This window comes from Calidris pugnax, unplaced genomic scaffold (assembly GCF_001431845.1).
Source record: "Calidris pugnax isolate Ruff unplaced genomic scaffold, ASM143184v1 scaffold56, whole genome shotgun sequence".
Classification (NCBI taxonomy): domain Eukaryota; kingdom Metazoa; phylum Chordata; class Aves; order Charadriiformes; family Scolopacidae; genus Calidris; species Calidris pugnax.
Window position 1 is genome coordinate 9,441,007 of NW_015090839.1, and position 21,799 is coordinate 9,462,805.

Sequence of the window (21,799 nt, forward strand, 5' to 3'; positions counted from 1 at the left end):
TGCCAAGCTCAGAGAGAAATTGAGGTAAAGCATAAGAACAGTTTCCTCCAAAGATTTCCGCAAAGAGAAGGAAATTCTCCTACTCTCTCTCAATATAGACTAAGAGTAAATTTTAGAAATAAGAGCCTAGAAACAAAGCCAGAGTCCTGTTCAATTCAAGCACCAAAAGAGAAACTGGCCTCCTCCCTGATGCCTTTTAATAATGTTAAGAACTGAAGGCAAATGCAGCAGCCTGAAGTTTCTGTCACCTTCACCCATACAACCTACAAAACTAAACACCTCCCAGAACACAACAATAAAAAGGTTATTCTCTACCGGGGCGTTCCAGGAGCCTGAGGGAAGGCGCTCAACACCAGACTGCTACTCAACTTGAGAAAGCCCAGCCAAGGCCATGTCAGCCTGAAGGGAAGGTGACACACAGCTGTGGGGCAGCCTGGCAGGGCTGCAGGAGTCTGGGCACAGCCTCCGGAGACAGCTGAGAAGGAATACCTTTGTGCATGCCCAGCACAACGATGGGAGAGTGCATCAGCACTGCTGCACATAAAAGACTCTTCCACCAGGTTCAAGCTGTTACCACCAAGAGCACGCGAGAGCTGAGATTCCCATTTCTCAGGGGCTCAAAGCACTTGTTCTATAAAAGACAACACTTTGAGAAGTACATTTTTATTACGTAGTCCATCTTGAGATTGATTGTTGGTCTGCTGCTCTCTACCCTTGACCCACAAGCAGTCTGCACTACCTAATTTGCAGAAGCATTGCTTCAGAAATACATGTCTTTTTTTGCTGTTCTATGACACAGAACTGTCTGTACTTCAGCTGCTGGATAATGATGACTAGAAAAGAAATATAGAACTAGGTAAGTTTCTATTCTTATACCTTTTAGTAACAAATTTAAGCACAAAACTAAAGTAATATAAATATAAGCAAATCAGAAGAAAGTGGGCTAGCATCACACCATCTAATTAAACTAAACACCAGGTTCATGCAGCTACATTAAGCACATCATCTAAACCATAAATTCTCTTTGTATATTAGTAGGGAGAACTCAAAGGCATCAGCATTGTTTAGCTATCAAATGCAAAGACAACAACTCATTTTAAGGCAGTATTATCAGGACCCAAGTTAAGTTCATATAATTTATATATGCTGTCTGATTCAGTTTTTTCTCTACAGTAACAACAGAAGGAAATATTACAAGTGCTGGCAACAAATATCAAAAGAGAGAAGCTTATTAAGCCCACCCCCATACATATTTTAGTCACTATTTCTGTAATAATGTTTAAAGCTAATGTACAGTTTAAGACTGAATGCTTAAGTTACACAATGGAAGGCAATGTTCCTAATTCTCTTCACAAGTTACTTAACTTCTTTAAGCTTCAGTTCATATTCTGGTACAATGAGAAAATTAATAAATTCCTTACTGGGGTACCAATACACTAATATAGACATCATTTCATGTGCATCGAGACACTGATTTTAAATTAGCGCTTAGACTAAAAATCATTAAATTAAAAAGGTCAGAAAATTCTGTTTCTCAAGTACAATGTATAACGCTCTTTTGTACAGAAAATGGAGCATCTACAGAGGATAGTCTAAGGCTTTCAGAAAAAGGATTACAGAAGAAAATAGCATGATAGATGTTATTCAAGTCACTTAAGATCCTGCTGAAGAAACCCCTCCAATGTTACCAAAAACTGTGCAATACAAAAATTGGAATAGAATCAATTAGATATAGACCACTGAACTGTGGCCATGAGACAGTAAATCTCAATGTGGGACCTGTTTTTTTTATCTGCTGAGATGTTATCAGATCTCAGGGTAAGTAGCCTTGAGGTGAAACATTAATTTTCAACAACGAAATGTTTTTTAAACAACCTTTTTTTCCACAAATATGGACAAAACTCCATCCTCCAGATTTTCTGTACTTAAAATTCACAAGCATATCCTCCCCAGTCACTGAATACAAAATAGTCTATGCTTGCTAATGAAACCGGCATTGCGGAGTCTGCTTGAGTTACCTTGGAGCACAACAATCAATACACCCAACAAGAAACAAGAAGTCACAACAAGACTGCACAAAATACAGACCCTTTCAATCCCACAGAAAGATTCAAGAGGATGAGAGAGTGTGAAATAAAGAGTGTAGTGAGAACACGTGCGAAACCAAGCAGAGCAGATCACTGACTTGCTGGGATTCTTGACCATGGGACTGTGACTATGATGCTGGTGTATGTTCTCTGTTAAAAGAACTGTCTTTAGGTCAGAAAGGATCAAGAACTGCAAGGTTGTCCTTGCAAAGAGTGGAACACAGAAAGTGCACTAAAGACACTGACAAGGTGTAAAAATAAAAATAAATACAATTTAAATATTGTACACATTTTGCAGTTGCACACATAACACTCCCACAAGTTAAAGATGTGCTGAAGGTCTTATTCCTTGAGTAGCAAGAGCATTCACTATGAATTCGACAACAGATAATCTGTGAAAGCATCACATACAGATTGCCAAAATAACTGCTGTGCCCACACAACCATGCTTTTGCATTCACCAGTGTCCTCAGATACGAATCTGCAACAATAAATTAAAAATGTTACTTATATTCTAAATCTAATTAAAATAATTTGCTGAAGTTGCTGATACCATGAATTTCAAGGACATTCAGTGACTACTGCCAAGCAAGGGACAGTCTTCATATGTTTATTTGCTTCCTAGATTTTTATTTAGCTCCAATTCTTACTTCATTGTTTTTATACAGAAAAAAAACCTACGTACATCTAGCAGAAAAAGTACTTAAAATGGGCACCCACTGCAGTTGGATAATAAAAGAGCTGCATTCCAAAGGCATCATTCTGCTGGGAGAACATATTCCTTATTTTAAAAGATACTGTTGATGAAGCAAAACACTGTAAGAGGAGAAACATCTATCGCAGCTTCATAAATAGGACAGAAAAGTGGGGATTTTTCTTTGTTAGGGACGGGAAAAAAGAAACAGACACTAATCTCTGGCACCTTAAGCACAATTACTTTACGTTTGTGTCAATCACTTGGCATGTGAGAAATAATCACTTTCTACAAAGAATACTGGTACAAAAACTGCTGCTATTCTTGGAGTTATTTTCGAGGCGCAAAAGAGATATGGGAGGATGGTGTGAGTGAAGGATCAGTCTTTCAGCTTCTAACAGTGAGAATGCAAATTGGATTATTAAAAAACCACAACTAACCGCAATCAGTTTAACATACACTAGTTTTAAAAAGCTGTTTACGTAGTTACATTAAGACTTTATTTACTAAGTAAAATTACTCTGTAATGCGAAAAAACGCATCAATGTTGGGGGGGTTTTGACATTTGTTTTGACGAAAAGGATAAAAAAGAAATGCTAAAAAAAAAAATAAAGCCTAAAAAAGCAGCTTGAGGAAGCTTCACCTACGCATTCAGAAGCAACCCTAAAAATTCTCCTGAAGATCTTCACCACTCAGGAAAGGAAATACCAAAAAACTCTATTGAGCACCAAGTTTCAACCAGAAGCCTGTTTGGGATCCATTAATTACAGACACATTTATGAGAAAGGAGCAAGTTTCACAGGCCCAATCTAGCAGAAACGCTCTCAATGGGCCTGCCAGTGGCAACACCGAATCCAGCACAAGGTGAGCTAGGGCCACTGAAAAAAACCCCCACAAAAATAAAAAAGACACAAAAAGCAATGTCTATGGTTCTGCTGTTTTAATTGTGGCTGTTTAATATCATAATTACAGATATGAGAAACCTATCCATGAATTGGAAGGTGTGAGTTTCGGGCAGGCACTTACCTGGGCCTCTGTACAACCAAGAATGCAAAAGCCACAGAAGCAACCAGAATCCTATATAAAGCCAGTAGCTGAGGTATTAACCTGGGAAGCTGAGACTTCAGATCAGATCTGAATTTCCTGTCCTGGCTCCAGAAATCTTGCAGATTTGGCTGTAGAGCAGAAGGTTTTGACTGCTGTATGTGATTTCAGGGCACCCTCCTGGGAAGTGGGAAATATACACTTAAATGCTAAACTGAGAAAGTAACTGAACTCGCAGCTCCCATGTCCCGGCTGAATGGTTATGGAAACTTCCCAGGCTGTTATTATGAACGGAGAATAAGCCTGTCAAGTTAAACCAAAAGAAAGGTTTTGGCACCTAACAGAAGATACTCGATTTTGGCTCCAAATCTAAGCTCCACAGAGCTGCCCAATACAGGCTACAATTAGGAGCCAAAATCCAGAACAGAGACATAAGGGAGACAAATCCCACGGGCCTTTCCTAAGAGCCCTCTTGCTCAACATCTGCAGTAGTGTTCATTTCCAGCCAGTGAACCTACCAACTTTCACTTACACCATTAATTTCCACATATTCCCCACCAAGCTCTGAACTTCAGCATTCTACAATACTGCACCCGTTACGCTAAGGCACTGCCAAAGAGTCAGAAGGTACCTCCAGGAGGGCAAAGAACCACTAAGCATGACGAGGGATGTATTCCCACCATCCCAGGTACACAGTGGCTCCAGCCCAAGCTTTGGTTTAACTTCCCACTCCAGCAGGCAGGGCACTCACCCATTTGGCACAGCAATACCCATGTCCCTATTTGCATCTAGCCCACAGCAGCTACAAAGAAAGAAGAGAGTCCTCTACTAATGGAGAAGAATAGAGAAAGTAGAGGAGTGGCATTAGGTTTCTACTATTTTTTGAAAAGTCTCAAAGTAAATAATGGAAGCTTCATTTAGAAAATAAAACAAATAGTGCCTTCTCTTTTCCTAATTCCTCTACTACCAGTATTCCTGTTTAGCAAACACTTAAGAACAGGTGTAAATCACCAACTCTTTCCAAGAATGAAGCTGGATGCCATTTAAGCACAAAGTTCTGAACTTTGTTGCAGAGAAACCTTAACCTCAAAACAATTTCCTTCAAAAGCTCAAAGGTAAAAAGAAAAAAAAAGAAAAATATATCTATATAAAAAAAATAAAATTCAGTTCTAGCCTCAGCACAGCCATTTTGAGACACCATGAGCTCTCTGCTATTTCTTCCTGTCCAGCCAACAAACGCAGCAAAACAGTTTCATGTTTTGCATTTGGTTTGTTTTATGCAAAGGAGGGCAGGCACATGCATACCTGTGTAATCCTGCGCGAGAGATGAGAGCACTGGAAGCAGAGCAAAGAAAATACTCTGGTAGCCTGCTCCCACAGCAGCAGTTGCTGCACAGTCATAGCCATGACAGCTGAGGAACCAGGCCAAGAAATGTTTGCTGTAAATACATTCTCACTATGCTGTTAGGCTTTTTTCTTTGCCATTTTTTTTAATCCTCAAAGACAGTTAAAATACATTTACTGCAAATGCTTCCAGTTAGCAGTAAGCTGTTGGCTAATGTTTTTGTTTTCTTCTGACTTCCCTAACACTTCTTTCTATGATTGTCAATTCCTTTCAAAGACCATAATCCCTTTTCATATTAGCTGCTAACGCAAGCCAATAAAGCTACAGGGATCCATATAGATCCTGCTTCCTTCATTCAGATGAGAAAGGCAACAGAACAGGTTTTGTAGCTTCAGCCGGAAACAAAAAGAAAGAACCAAGCCCATATGTGTCCAATCATATCCATCCCAAAGCACACGGGAGCACCCGAGCCAAGGGATGTATGTGTGGCACTGGGGTGACAGAGGGATGTATGGCACTCGGGTGACAGGAATACCCAGCGCCGCAGGGAGCTAACCCGGGGGCAGAGGCGCGGAAAGAAGGAGACTCCCGTGCTCTGGGCTGCACTACCACCCCAAACCTACAGTTAGCTCCTCATCTCCAGGAAGTGCAATGATTTCCCTTAAATATGTACATACTGATTGGGACTGGTTAAGGCAGCTCTCTCTGGACAGACAGGACCTTTCAAGGTGATGATTAGCATTTTAGCAAATTAGCGATGATTATACAAATTCCTGTAACAGGCCTTTCAAAGCACCAACATCACAATTAAAGTATGGTATAGAAATTAGTGTCAAGATTTTCATTGGTTTCAGTGGGCTCTGGATGAGAAGAAATTAGCTTATCTACCCATTAGTCTTAACAAAGTAGAAAAAAAATCAGTATAAGAATTTTTTAAAACAAATTCTTTTACAAGGTATGACTCGGTCATTTGCTTATCTTGCCCTTGAAGCAGTTCCTTTAATTTCAGCATAAAATGAGGCATGCCAATTGACCTTCTTTGCTTTAAATGAAAGCTTATTAAAGATTTAAGAAAAAAATCTCACAAACATTCGGAGTTATTGTTTACTCTCTGCCAGCCACAGATGCAATCTTAGTAGCACATCAAAGTGCAGTCTTAGCACTGCAAAGTTTGGCCACTATTTATTATTGAGTGTTGTTCCCCCTTTCAAAATATCTCAGTAGCAAATCTTGACCTTTCTAAATAGAACAAATACATAATAGCAATGATCTCATGTGTAGGGATGAAGTGTCTGGATCTTTTCATTTCTGTACTTCGGATCACAAAAATAAAAATAGAAAAGCATCCCAACTTCCTAAAGATACAACTGCTCTTACTGTTCTAAAGAATAGTGATGCCTCAACTTTTTTTTTTTCCTATACTGTAAAGTAGCTGACTTTAGCCTGAACTAACAGCCTATATAGCCACCTCAGGCTAAGATAACTCAAAACAGAAGAACAGATGAAATATTTTTCTAATTGCTGAAATGCTGGCAAATTTTTCACTGTAGTGACACCTGGTGAGACTACTATATTTTAGAATTATGCACTGCAAAGTATAAACACATCTTTGTAGTTTATACTGTAAGCACAGCTTTGTTTTGTTTTCTGAAACGTAAACTGTAAATACGCAAATATTGTGAAACACAAGTCAATTATGAAATTAGCAAAATTCTCAAATGGAAGATGCTGCCCAAACACAAAATACAGAAAGAGGAAAACAATATTAATCTGCATTTAGCATATACACTTTAGGTACATCTACTCTAATGATAAACAGATGATTGCGCACAATCTTAAATTTGTATTAAAAGGCAAAAAGATGATAAAAGTTTGAAAAAAAGTACCAACAGCTATTCATGCTTCTGTCCATCTTTGGTACAATTTGCCATTGTAGCATCTCACTTTTTTCTTGTCCTGAAAATGTACTGCCATAATGTAAGTTAAATGCCTTCCATGGTAATCTCTTGATGGAGTGCCCTTCCTGAACCAAAAAGTGTTAAAAATAAAATCCACGCTCAAAAAAAAAAATCTTCTGGCTTCACTGCAGTGCTTTTTCTTCACTTGCTCTTTACATTTACAATAAGAATAATTGTCATCATTGACTCACTATTACTATTCTGGGGACCCTTTCAATTCATTCAAAATATAGCTGCAAAAAAAAAAAAAAATATCAGAGCCATCAACTTGTTATTGTCGCCTTCCTCCTGACCCAATACATGTCATTCTCTGCTAAATTCCCTTTCACTGCTCCCTCTCATCCACCAGTACACTCACTCACAAATTTCATACTGATGAGACACGGTTTTTTTGCCCACACTAATAACTCCATCTTTGAGCAAGGCCCCAGTGACATTTACCACGCAAGTGATGAAAGACAGCAAAATCAGAACTTAACACCCATTTGCTTAAGCCACGGATCTGAAGGATGAGAAGTTTTTGCTACCCTTAAAATCCAAAGCTTGCATCTATTCTCCTAAGACACTGCCAGAGAGTATGAAGGTAAATCCAGGAGAAAGGAACCCCTCAGAGTGACAAGTGATGTACTCCCAACACTGGGCTCCAGCCCACACTGTAGTTAGACTTTCCACTCCCGCAGGCAGGGCACATACCCATTCCACACTGCAATCTTCAGCACAGCAACAACCATGCCCCTTTTTGCATCTAGCCCACAGCAGCTAGAAAGAACAGAGTCCTTTATTAGTGGAAAAGAACAGAACAGTGTCATTAGGTGTCTACTATAGTCCATATTTTGAAGTTTCTCATGTAAATAAGTACCACCACTATTCCTGTTTAGCAAATACTTTAAAACATGCTGGCCTCCAAATCCATGTCTCCAGAATCCATTCCTGAACTCATTCCTGCTTGTCTTTCTTCAATCTTGCTTCTTAAAAAAAAAAATCAGACTTAAAAGATTTATTCTACATGTGGAACTTCTTATTTTAAGATGTCTGCTACTGCCATCTTTGAATTTTTCTTTGTCCCATTTAGACTGTAAAACACTCAAGGCTGGCATTGATAGCAAGATTATAAAAATAAAAAAAATTCATCCTATGGTTCTCCATGCACTTCAGAGGAGGGCCAGATGCCTTAGATTGAGTTTCATAAAGGTATGCATCCTAGGCAGTAAACTACAAAAGCTAAAGCAAAAAAATTGCTGTAAGTCTCCAGCACAACCTTCTTTCTGGCGTTGTTGCTCAATTCTAAGATGTCTGAGAGTACATCAACATACACAAGCCCAGAATCCCCATTTTTAAACCTCTCCTAGATCAAGGTACTCATATCAAAACAGGAAGGATAACAGGAAAAAAAATATATTTTTCTATTTTTTTATTTCATAGTTCATATTAAGGATGCTCATTCAAGAGATAAGGCTTATTTGGGTTTGACTTTTATGTCTCTGCCTACAGGGAGCTGATCGGCACCTCTGAAGTCTAAAAAGACTGGCCAAATGGCTGGAAATGCTACTGAGGAAAGGATGCTCTCAGACATTATGTTGAAAATTGCTCATTTGATTGCAAGACTTAATTTTATATTCATTTGAGCAAGAGAGATGAGCTAGCATGACTGTCTAGCTTAGTGATTAGGGCACTCATATTAGAGAGACACCTGCTTTTCAGTTTAGTTTTTGAGTGAGTGTTCTCACCACTGATCTCTGTGAAAGGCAGAACCATTTTCTCCTCTTTGAGCTGCAGGCTTTAATGGAGTTATATACCAATAGTCAAATAGGTGGTGGAATGTACATTTTTAGAACTAATCCCAAATTCGCAGAACAACTCAGGTTTGAAGGGATCTGAGGAGCTTATCTGCCTGGTCCATCTTGCTGCTCAAAGCAGGACCAACTCAGGTTACTCAGAGCCTTGCCCAGCTGAGTTCCGAGTATCTTCCAAAAAAGAGATTCTAGAATCTTGCTCTCTGAGCAAGCTCTTCTGATGTGTGATTGCCTTCACTGTAAAAGAACAGCCAACCACACACCTACCCCTAACTCCTCACATTTCTTATCATATACTGCAACTTGCAATCATTACCTTTTGTGCTATCACTATGTGTACGCACGAAGCATCTACCTTCATCTTCTCCATACATAACCATTAGGTAGTTGAAGACAGTTCAACTACCTCAACTAGTTCATATCTCCCTTTAACCTTCTCAAAACAAACCTCTCTGTCTCTTCACATATTTTGTGCTTCACCCCCCTTATCACCCTGACAGCTTTTTGCAGGAGAATATATATATGCAAGGTAGCATGTACCATCAGAAGTGAAGCAATTGTGCATACATCTGCAAAAGACATTTAGGTTCTGATGAGTATTAGTTGTGGCCAGTGCCCGTGACACATTTACAATGATCTTCAGCATTCTTAACAGATTTTATATCATCAACACACACACACACACTTTGGGAACTTAAAATATATTGTGCTCAATAGAAAAAAATGTATAATAAATTTATTTCATAAATATGAAAAAGTATCAAAAGGAAGAAGTTTAGATTTACTTGGATGCTGTAAATACTCGTCTTTGCATTTCTGTGCACCTCTCAAGAAGTGATAACTCACCACAATGCTGAACACTATATAAGCACAGAATTAAATTTCCATGGTCCCAAAAATGTAATGCAAAAGACAGTATATGGATACAAACAGAAGCCAAAGGGCAACTCTTAGTAAAACCAAACTAATCAATCAGCCAGACAGCTCAGCATGTAGTACCAAACCACCTTACTGACAATGTTCTTGTCGTGTATTGCTTCCAAACCTAATACACATCATTCCTTCTAATTTGCAATGGTTTCCTCTAGTTTCTCTTTTGTTCTGTTTGTACGACATCTATTTATACATGCAGGCAAACAAGACAGTACAAAACTCTGAAAATTTATATGCTGAAGCATTTATAAGATTTAACACAGCATGTTACAGACACACATGATAAATGAGATCAGGCTGACGTCTACAAACACCACACACAGAACATTCTGCTGCGTAGAGCGTGCACAGCGAAACAGTCAATGGCAGACCTCACAACCCACAGTCTGCTCAATATTTCAAAAACAATTTATCCATCTGTCTGCATCTTCCCTATTCCTAATAACTTATGATACTCTACAACTACTTACGTATAATAACTAAGCAGCATAGAATTATGCTACAAAAAAAGGTTTGAATACATAGATGTATACTCACACGTGCACACTCGACTGTATAAATATTGCCATCATTACCTCTGGCAAGTGCTGCTTTCGAAGTGTTTCTCTTAGTAGAAGACAGCTTCAGAAGGAAAGCAGTACACAAAATCTCCATCTCTAGCCAAACTTTCAAAATTATATACAATTGTAATAACTGCATAAACTGAGTTAAAGTCTTTTTAAAGGGCAAGACTGGATCTTCAGACTACAGAGCTATTCAGCTTTGGGTTGAGCTAATAAAATAATTTTGATTATTCCTCTGCTAAATTTATGGTTGTCAACATGAATCTACAGGGGATAATGCCTGCCCATGCTTCCAAGCACAAGGCCCCATTTCCTTTTGCTCACATGCAACTGCTCTGCAGTAGAAGTTTTATATAATTTGCTTTCTGCTAACTTCCCTGTATTCCTTCCTTTCCAATTATATCCCTCCCAGTCAAACATTGTTTTCTTTTTCTTTCAATACATACCTTTTATAAAATAGAGGCACTGAAGTGCTGCTAAAAGACGCAGCAAGAAAAAGATGGAGGAATTACAATTAGATCATAAAAGGGGTATTTTAGGGACTCATTAGAATTGAGCCACTCCAGGAAAAGCTTCATTGTCTTTCTGGGAAAATGCATTCATCCTTATCAGGTACGACAGAGGAACCTTTAGAGCTCACAATGTACTTAGCAGTGCTGAGGCTCTCCTCCACAGCCTTACCATACCAAGGATGCTGCCAATGCACAAAACGTTCTTGCTACTGTAGAGGAGCATGATAAGGAAGAAATACAAGAGTCTTGCAATGTAAGATCTGACCAGCCTGCAAAAACATCAGTTAAAATGTCATGTCAGGGTAAGAAATCCTGTAAAGGATGTTAATCAACCAGAGATCCCTGCCTTGAAAAGAGAGCAGATTTTTTGGGCTAGTTCCAAGGGGACTGTCAGCACTTAGCAGAATTGCTGACATCTATATTCCATGTTGCATAGGTAACACTTGCTTCTAATAGTGATACAACTTTACCTATGGATATGACAAAGTGTCTTGGTTTCAGCTGAGACAGAGTTAATTTTCTTCCAGTGGTTACTTTGTTTCAGATTTGGTATGAAAGGAATGTCAGTAATGCATATTGTTATAGTTGTTGCCAGGTGATGTTTATATTTTTCAAGGACTTTTTTCACCTTCCCATGGAAGCTGAGCAGGAATGATGGAATGGTCAGTGGAATGTTCCATACCATAGACATCATGCTCAGTGTATCAACGGGGTTGGCCGGGGCCAGAGGGAATCCATAATCACTGCTTGGGACCGTGACAATTCACCGGGCAGTAAGAGTGACTTTTGTCATTATTATTAATATTATCGTAATAATACAGATGACACTGGAGAACTACCAAAACTTCCTTACCTGGGCTTTAATGGTATCTTCAGAGAAAAGAACTATCTTTTAAAAACCTCAAGTGAACAAAACCCCATACTCTATCTCACCTACAGGCAAGCAAGATTCAAAGGAAGTGATAACAGAGGTGAAAGAATTTCTACACGAAGATAACTGTGGCAGAGAAATGGGAAGACTTAAAACCCAGACAAGAGAAAAGGAGCACCCTGAAATGTAAACAGGACTACAGAACATCTAATCATGTGAACAAAAAAGTCACTTCTCAGCCACAACAAAACTTCAAATAATTTCAAGGCATAGAATAGAGATGTATTTAACTGAAAGAGTTATGAATATGTTTATATAGAATCAAATGTTCTGTTATTATTTGTAATTCACTTCTGCTATAGGTGAAAAATCATTTCCTTATGTATTTCTTGCTCTTTCAATAACTTACCACCATCCCTTTCCTTCTTTTCTACTGAGCAATACTTTTATTAAGTAGGACACGTTATAGAATCAACATACTATATATTTTCATTTATGTACTGATTTCATACACATACATATATATATGTAATGTATGTAATATAGTATACTAAACGGTTAACTCTATTTTGTATTACAAGGCACATTTCCTTTGAACTCTGTCTAAGGAAAATTATATGATGTGTTCCAGAAAACTGTCCTTGCTTGTGAGATACAGATTAGCAGAGAAACACCAAGCACTAACTTTGGTCTTCAGTATTATTGGTTGTTACCTCCCAGTCCAACACCACACAAAACACAAAGGTAGCTTCTCAGACTAGACATGCGGCAAAAGAAGAGCCTGGATTTCCAAGGTGGTAGTTTATCTGAGAAGTAATGTACATCCTGGCCATGTGCAAGTAGAAGTGAAAAAAAAAACCAAAAATGAGGTCAGACTCCAGACTGTGTTGAAAAGCCATAGTAGTAAAACCAGAGAAGGACAAGTATTACATGTATTAGAAAGAGTGAGGTTACATGCAGTAAACATAAACATAAGCATTATGTGCTTTCTTTTAACAAATGTATTTTACAATGTAAGAATTCCAGAAATTTAAATAAGTTGCAAGCATAAGAAAAGCATTTAAATACTCATTACAAGCACAGATCAATTATGAGGTAATAAGTTAATGAGTTAACAAGTCCCCATTAATGAATATGGAAACTAGACCCTTCAATGCTTTACTGGAGTATCAGAAACATGATAAACTCTGGAAAACAGATTTGTTCATGTGGAAAAAAACAAACAAGCATGAACTTATTTACAGAGTGAAAGCATAGTCTTGATGCTCTTAAAACAAACTAAAAAAACTCCACCATCTAACAATAAACACCATTATAAAATACCAACAGTGTTTTTAATGCAAAAGTCTGGGAACCTCTGTGTTTTCTAGCTGGCTGAATTAACTATTTTAAGAACTTAATATTTTATCTGAACACACACAAGCTCCCTACATCTATATTATCCTATAAATGTAGATTAGAGAGGTAAATTAGGTGGTTTATATGGAGCAATAGAGGTAAAGCACATTATTTCCTAAGAACATGGTTTTTGAAAGTTAAATATCAGCGGAAGTATTTTACTCTTGCAAGCAACTTTATCCTGTCAAACAAAAGGTAAGAGTAAGTCCAACCAGAACAGATAAAGAGAAAACAAGGAAAAATTTCAAAACAGATCACAAAACTATTTCTAATATAAAATGGAATGACAGTGTATTTTAAAACAGCACTGCATGCTGTGGTTCTCCCTTGTTTAGGCATTCAAGGCTACAACACTACTGGTTCTACAGTTAACCCCTTCTTGAGACTGACTAGTAACTACATCAGAAGGATGTAACAGTTTTTAAAATCAAAATAGCACGTGTTAGCCTGGAAAATGTATTAGTTATTTCCTAAAAACCTCCTCCATATCAGATAGAACCTGCTGGTTCTCCCTGTGATCTGTGAACTACTTTCTTCAAAGGAGGAGATACAACCAGCCTTCTCAAGCACAGATTTAATACTACCCTGGTCATCATGCATGTGGTAGGCTGATCTTGGCTGGATGTCAGCTGCCCATCAAGCCACTCTATCACTCCCCTCCTCAGCAGGACTGAAGGGGGAAGCAAATAAGGTGGAAAAAAACTCGTGGGTCAAGATAAATTGTAATTGAAGATAAACTGTAATTTAATAAAGCAAAACCAAAGGCTGCATGTGGAAGCAAAGGAAAACAAAAGATTTAATCTTTACTTCCCATAAGGAGGCAATGCCCAGCCACTTCCCCAGAAGCAGGGCTTCCATACACACAGCAGTTGCCCCAGAAAACAAACATCAAAATAATGAATGCCCCCCTCCCTCTCCTTTCTCTTAGCTTTTATTTCAGATGTTACATGGTATGGAATATCCCTTTGGTCTGGCTGGATGTCAACTGCCCATCAAGCTGCTCTATCACTCCTTCCTCAGCAGGACTGAAGGGGGAAGCAAATAAGGTGGAAAAAAACTCGTGGGTCAAGATAAATTGTAATTGAAGATAAACTGTAATTTAATAAAGCAAAACCAAAGGCTGCATGTGGAAGCAAAGGAAAACAAAAGATTTAATCTTTACTTCCCATAAGGAGGCAATGCCCAGCCACTTCCCCAGAAGCAGGGCTTCCATACACACAGCAGTTGCCCCAGAAAACAAACATCAAAATAATGAATGCCCCCCTCCCTCTCCTTTCTCTTAGCTTTTATTTCAGATGTTACATGGTATGGAATATCCCTTTGGTCAGTTCAGGTTAGCTGTCCCGGCTATGTCCTCTACCAAGATCTTGCCCAACCCCAGCCTACTGGTGAGGGGGGAGCGCTGGAGATAGAGCCTTGATGCTGTGTGAGCACTGCTCAGCAGTAGCCAAAACTCTGCTGTGTCATCAACACCTTTGTAGATACCAACACAAAGCACAGGACTATGAGGACCGCTGTGGGAAAATTTACTCCATCTCAACCAGACCCACTACAACGCAGAAGCAAAATGCTTGTGGGGAGAAGAAATGTAGCTGTAAAGCCTCCCTCTTTCAGAATTCAGGTCCCACTGTCAAGGAAATCACTGCTGCCCCCAGCATTAACGGACTCTCTCGTTCCTCCAGCGTGATCGGGCAGCGTGTAACTGCTTCCTCTGTTGCTAGGGAGCCATGAGCTCATTACGAGGCATCATCCGCACCCTCCACGAGGATGCTGGCACATGTTTCCCAGCTGGGGATACCGCCGACTGAAGGAACGGCTCTGGAGGCTGCCAGGCTTCAGTCTCCCTGGGTGGAGTGTGCCAATGCAGCAGGTGCTAACTTCAGCTCTACCTTCAAGGGTTTAGGCTCTAGTCTTTGTGAGCTTGGCCAACGCAGCGCAACACACAAAGAGGTCACAACAGCCCGCCACAGCTATTGGCATGGATGCCACTTATTTTAAAGGCCATATCTAGGCAAAGATGGTCTTCCTAAAATTTTGGCAGATACATGGCTTTTCTGACTAGGGTAATCATCGCCACTATTCTAAAGTTTGTGTTAGAGGAGAATTCAGAAAAAAAAAATGGAAAAAGGATGAAAAAAAAAAAATCTTTTCAGTCATTAAGGGAGCACAAGATTTGGAGGCATTTACAAAAGACATACAGAAACCTCGTAATCTCCAAGCTGTATATATTAAATCCCTGGAATACATGTCAGCTGTGAACAATCTGGGTCACTTCAAAGTCTAAACATGCAACCTTAATGCATTTTTTCAGCTGTTTGTCTCATTAGCACTTCACAGATCTATTCACAATAAGAAGAAAAAAAAAAATCTGTCAAGAAATAAAAAAGCTGCCCTGCTTCCATATGCCAGGAAATTTATTAACTAACAATCTATCTGCATTACACAGAGATGGTATCTAATGATTTTCATGTACCTGTCATATGTCAAATGCCATCCAAGAATTCTTAGTGCCGGTGAATTAACAAGCACATAAGGGAATACAGCTGTAGATATGCACAGATATCTATACATTCAAATCCTTAGGCAACTTCAAAATGCCTTTTTTTTTTTTTTCAACAATCATGTAAAGAAACATAAAAAGGAATGAGCAGGAATGCAAATTGGGGTGACTTACTCATCAAATGCATGGAACAACAGCTCTATTTGAAGGGGACAGGTAAACATAAAAGGTATCAGCTTTCCCTCTTACCTGAAGTTGATATTAAATTCTTAAAAAATTTAAGACCAAGATACAAAAAATGTTCAACATTAATATATGACATAATGTCACTGTCACTCATGTATCAGTTAAATGCATTTTAAAATAACCAATTAGTTTGAAACACAAATACGTACCTAAGTCCTTACCTGTCTCAACAATTTCTCAACAGCTGACATGACCATGAGCCCTCTCCACACAACCGGCGCAGTCTCTTCTATCAAGAAACCCATAGACATGCTGAAACAACAAAGCAAAAACTTAAAGCCTTCCAAGCACAATAACAAGTACATCTGTAAAGAAGCTTGATTTAAATTAAAACATATGCTCACCATGCGATTCCATAGTTCTTAAGGGGCCTCATTAGATTTTCTAAAACAGAAGCAAACAAGGGGTTTTTTTTGTAGCGGGGAGCTGGTTTTGGGTTTTGGTTTGTTTTGTGTTTACTTTTTTTTAAAGAAATAAGCTTACACTTTTTTTTTTTTTCCTTTTAAGAGCAGTTTTCCCTCCCTGTTCAAAGCATTTGTCTATTCTTTCCCCTTATCCTCCCAATATATATTATACCTTTGTATATACCTTAGTATACCTTTGTCTCTTCTACCCAAGTACCTGGCCTCACTTTTTCTTAGGTTGTTACAATGATACCATTCATCTTTTGCCTAAATAACAACACATTTGCCCATAATATAATGTCACTTTGTGCTGCTGAAACCAAGACTTCATCTATTTGTATGAAATCCCCATGATGCGAGGCATAAGCCACCTAATTCTGCCATATTTATACTCCGCTAAATGCAGAGTCATTTGTCAGAAAAAAATCCAAGTCCTACAACACGATGGGATTTTGAATTTTTTTTAAACTATGCTATTCACTCATCTCATGAATTAAAGGATTGCTCCCATGAACACACCAATGTTTTGGGGAATTCTTTTCCTTATATTAAGTCTGCTTTGGAACTCCAGAGGAGAGATACCCTATAAAGCCACCCCTAAACTACATTCTGTCAACAGCTCTGGGTAAGAAGTCCTGGATTTCTTCAGACTGGCAGAAGTCTGCAAGATTCCTAACAATTCTGGAGGAACAAAAGATGCTTATTTGAATGTTGCAGAGGTAATGTCCTTGTCATACTCCATATTCCTATGCTTTCCAGTATCAAGAAAGAAGGGAGGCAGAAATATTTTAATTGTTTCACTGGCAAAGGGGCAAGCAAGCTGAAACTAAACAAAAAACATTCAAAACAAAACCCCGCAAAAGCCAAAACCTCCTCTTTATAGTCTCTGCCATCTAAACCCACACCTCATCTCAAAATGGTGTGCACACACGCACAAAAGAACAAAAGGAATTTTATTTGGTCGAGCTGGTTTATTTTAAGAGCATGCACAGGCAGGAACCAGCAGAAAATAGAAAGAATACTTTAAGCAATAAAAAATATATTATAATACATATTTTGACAGAAACCTTTGATGCACCCAAAGTAAAACATATAGAGATAGTAAAATAAAAACAATGTGAATATAATGCAGTGCATTCAAAGCTGAATTCCAAATTCAGACAAAATAACACCCTAGAGCATGCAAATTAAACGGCTAAACTCTACAGATGAAAGCTTTCAAGCAATCAAGTAAGCGGGCATACAAGCTATGTAATTTTGTAGAAATATGGCTGAAAATAAATTGGATGTAGTTTTTCCAATCCACAGTGTTTTGGTTTACAAATCAAAAAGAACAAAATAGGAAGTTAAACAAATCACTTGCACGACTACTGCATTCAGGAACAAGTATGGCACTGCTATTGGAAAAGAGATGGGGCTTGGACTGATGCACTGCCTCAGTGTAATACAGCTCTTCTCTGCCTGTGCAGCTCTTTTCAGTGTTCAGTCAGGGCTTATTTTGGTGGCATTATACTGTCTAACCACATTTCTCGGAATCACAGTCTTATTTCTCCCCCCTGTAGTAAGACAATTCTGTTATGAAGAGGCTGATGATATTTGAACTTCAGCCTAAAGCCATCTCTAGACACTGCTTTGGTGTCCTTGTAAACAACACATGTACCGCCACAAGTTACAATACCCTTAGATATCTTGAGAAAATGGCTACATATTTACCTATAAGAGAGGTTTTTTTTTTAAAAAAAAAAAAAGAAACAGAGAAAAAAAGTACCTGCAACACCATATATTGTTGCAGATTCAAGATCTGCTTCATTTTTACCATGAAAACGGTAGGAAGGAAAAAATAAAAACAACAAGGGGAGGTCAATCCTTGACCACTCAGCACATGAGGACCAGGAACTGGAGAGTAAGATGAATAGAGGAGATGCGTTTATTCGGAGAAAGCTCACCAAAATACCGTATCACTTCTCAGTTTGATCTGAGTGCCCCACAGTGTGTCAGTCAAATATCCAGAGACCAACATCTCAACACGCACTGCCTGCGTGGACAGTTTCTGTGGTATAGAGCCCAGGCAGACACGCTAATCTCACAGAATGGGCACACCTTCAGAGGTCTCCCTTTCCTTCACCTCGGCGGGTGAAACAGGGAGTTGTGGTGAGTACACAAACAGTGACCTACCGAGCAGCCAAAGGAGCCTCTCTGTTGTTGAAACAAGTGCACTATTTATTTCTCAGCGGTACAGTTTCGTTTTATGAAAACTGGATCTTATTTTCTTTGGTTTACAACAAGGACTATAAACTGCTCTGAGCAGCAAGATTTAATCAAATTTATACAATGCACATGAACAATTCACAACCTGCTGTATATTCTGGCTATAATGTTCTGCATATTCTCAAAGTAACACAAAATATTGCAGAGCACCCCACTGTTTGCCTACTGCTAAAAAGCATTCTTAAGACTATCTCAAATCTAAAGTACTTCAGTGGGCTCTGGTAATCACCCTTGTCTCATCAAAAAGCAACAGGCATTCCTCCTCCTTCGTACTGGGTCTCGCGAAGATTTTCTAAAGCATAACATGTAAAGAAGACTTAGCTTAATGAGATCTCGGTAACAGCACTAATTCCCATTGCTTTCAGAGCAGATTTAATGCTTCCTTCTCTGTTATCAGACACCTACCATACAGCTCCAAAAACCCATCACCCAACAAAACAGGTTCCTTAAAGTTGCAACACCCAGCAATACTATGCTACCTATGCTAAGGGATCAATAAAATATATCCTTGTTTACAACTTTTCAGTAGGCTTGAAGGCCCTAAATAAACGGGTGCTGTGTTTTCTCTGAACATACAAAATCAGATCAATAAGATCAACAGAGCACCAATGAAACGCCAATAAAATATGCTTTCTGGTAGGATACAAGCAGGGCACTAGACAAGGCAGACACAGGCTAATCCATGGCAGCATTAGAGAAGATTGCTGATCAAAAGAGTTCTAGGACTGGTCTGAAGGCTGGGTTGTTACTCACACGGGGAAGAATGTTGTTGAAGTCATTAGGATGGATCTTTTGCATTTTGCAATTTATTTTCAAAATTTTTCCCCAGGAAAAAACCAGCCTTGCAGACAATCCCGAGAAGGTGACTGAGTTACTCCTTTCTTTTTCTGTAGATAGCCTGACATAATACACAGATATTTTAGTTATTGCTAAGCAGCATTTGCACAGCATTAAGGTCTTTTCTGCCTCTCACACTGACCTGCCAGTGAGCAGGCTGGGGGTGCACAAAAAGATGGGGGGACACACAGCCAGGACAGCTGACCCCAACTGACCAAAGGGATATCCCATACCATATGGCGTCAAGCTGGGTAAGAAGGAGGAAGGGGGGCATGTTTGGAGATACAGTGTTTGTCTTCCCAAGTAACCATTATACGTGATGGAGCCCTGCTTACTTGGAGGTGTCTGAACACCTTCCTTCCCACAGGAATTAGGGAATGAGTTCCTTATTTTGCTTTGTTTGTGTGTGCAGCTTTTGCTTTTTCTATTAAACCGTCTTTATCTCAACCCATGAGTTTTTGCACTTTTACCCTTCTGATTCTCTCCCCATCCCGCTGGGGGTAGTGACTGAGCAGGTGTGTGGTGCTTAGTTGCTGGCTGGGGTTAGACCACAAGGAGACATTTCAATTCTTGGCTTATTTTTCAGAAGAGGTCTGTTGACTGACACATTTGAGCAAGCAAAGGTTTACATTCAGTCTTATCTCATCAGGCAAGAAAAGATCATTACTCCAGCAGACTGTGATGTTATACTACACCTCTTTAGAAGGCATCATGCTGTTTAAGAAAAGCAAAGGTAGCTTATTATTAAATATGAGTATAGTGGATCATGCAACACCCTAGCAAATCTATTTTGAGCTCACTGACTGAGTGAACGCTAATGCAGAGGAGCTGCTCAGAGCGTTCAAGTATCTGAATTAATGGATGGGTTGTTTGTTGGTTTTTTTTACCATTTCAAAGGTAAAAAAAAATATCAAAACATGAGATGAAAACACTGAAAGCTCAGATTTCCCTCCCTGTCAAAGATTTCCTATTGTACCTGGCTATTTTTGGAACTTGCAATTATAATGGAAGATCAGAGACTTCCTTGAATGATAATGAATTATTTTACTTAATGTTTGTCTTCAAAAATATCTTGATAGTGGAAGTCATCTGTCTGTCAATCCTAACTGGATTTTGGTCATTAAGCAGGAAGGTGGTGCTTTTAAGTTGTTTTAAGATGGGACATCAATAGCTAAATCTATCAAAAAGTAGAACAATTGTACAGTTTCGCAGTCAAAACCAGCCTGCTGACCTTTGCATGCAGATTGCCAAATGTTTCCAAAGTCATCACCAATGGAGAAGTGGTTGCCAGCACAGACACCACTGCAAGCTCCGGGCTGTGCTCTGAATGCATCCGTTTCCCCATTATTAGTTTATATACAAGCCCTATTTCTATAACACCCACGCACCCAAAATGAACATTTTTACCTAACAACATGCTTCTGAGATGGGGAATTATCATCTCATGTTACAGATGAAGCAATCAAGACCTGATCTGTGAAACATGCTCTAGGTTATTCAAGAATCCTATGGATTTGGAGACCTATGCTGTGTTCCCCCAAGGTCTGATGCTCTAACAGAGCCCTGGCTCCACTTACAGCATTTCCAGTGTTGGAAAGCATGTAATGCACAGATAAACATCTAGGAGATTTAAACAGTTTAGGTGCATTGCTGAAGTATTTTCCCTTGAACCTCCCAAGTATATCTGAAAGAATTAAAATTTTAAAAAGCAAACTGAGGCACAATGTACAACAGAAACAGCTGCAGAAAGTGACACCACATATTGTCTATAATACCTACATCTCAATAACATTTTAGCATCTCACATGTAAGCATTAAAGCAGCAGCTTTAAAAGTGTGGTTCTGAACAGATCCTAAGTTTTATTCCTTCATCTTTCATAGTATGTTATTTAAATAATATCCATACTGTAACTCCTCTGCATACATTTATAAAAATTTGAACTAGCTGATACTTCTTCATAGTTTACACAACTGCTAAAGGTTCTGCTGCTGTTTGCACAGCTCATCATCAGCTGAGGTTTTCATGTCAAATTGCTATTTTCCACCTCCTCATATCTCAGTGACATCTCACTGCCTGAAACACAGAAGAGTCTGCCATAACAAAACACACAGCCTCGGTGCTAGTCAGAGGGAGACACCGCAGAACAGTCTGTGTGTTACTGTATTCCACTACACTAAACAAGATTATCTGAGACAAACTCAATTAATGTGGATACATACAGACAAGCTGAAACAGATTTTCAGCGTGGTCACTTGTAAAATCTCAAAAACTTTTGCATCATCTGTTTTTCAATTGTGTACAATTTCATGCTGCAGTGACTCCAGCATACTCTATCACAATCTAAG

General features: G+C 38.9%; 1 protein-coding gene across 7 annotated transcripts in view; it reads right to left on the reverse strand.

The window, feature by feature from the left end:
• Nucleotides 1-21,799, reverse strand: part of NUBPL (nucleotide binding protein-like) — an 87,151-nt gene that overhangs the window by 38,876 nt on the left and 26,476 nt on the right. For 3 of the 7 annotated variants that reach the window (XM_014941721.1, XM_014941724.1, XM_014941723.1), the window contains 2 exons: nt 16,289-16,328; nt 16,106-16,196 (listed from right to left, as the gene is read on the reverse strand). In XM_014941721.1, coding sequence (XP_014797207.1) covers nt 16,106-16,196; nt 16,289-16,328 — 131 coding nt within the window. Of the gene's footprint in view, nt 1-16,093; nt 16,197-16,288; nt 16,329-21,799 lie in introns of those variants that run through there. The other 4 variants (XM_014941726.1, XM_014941727.1, XM_014941725.1 and 1 more) reach the window with 2 other exon arrangements.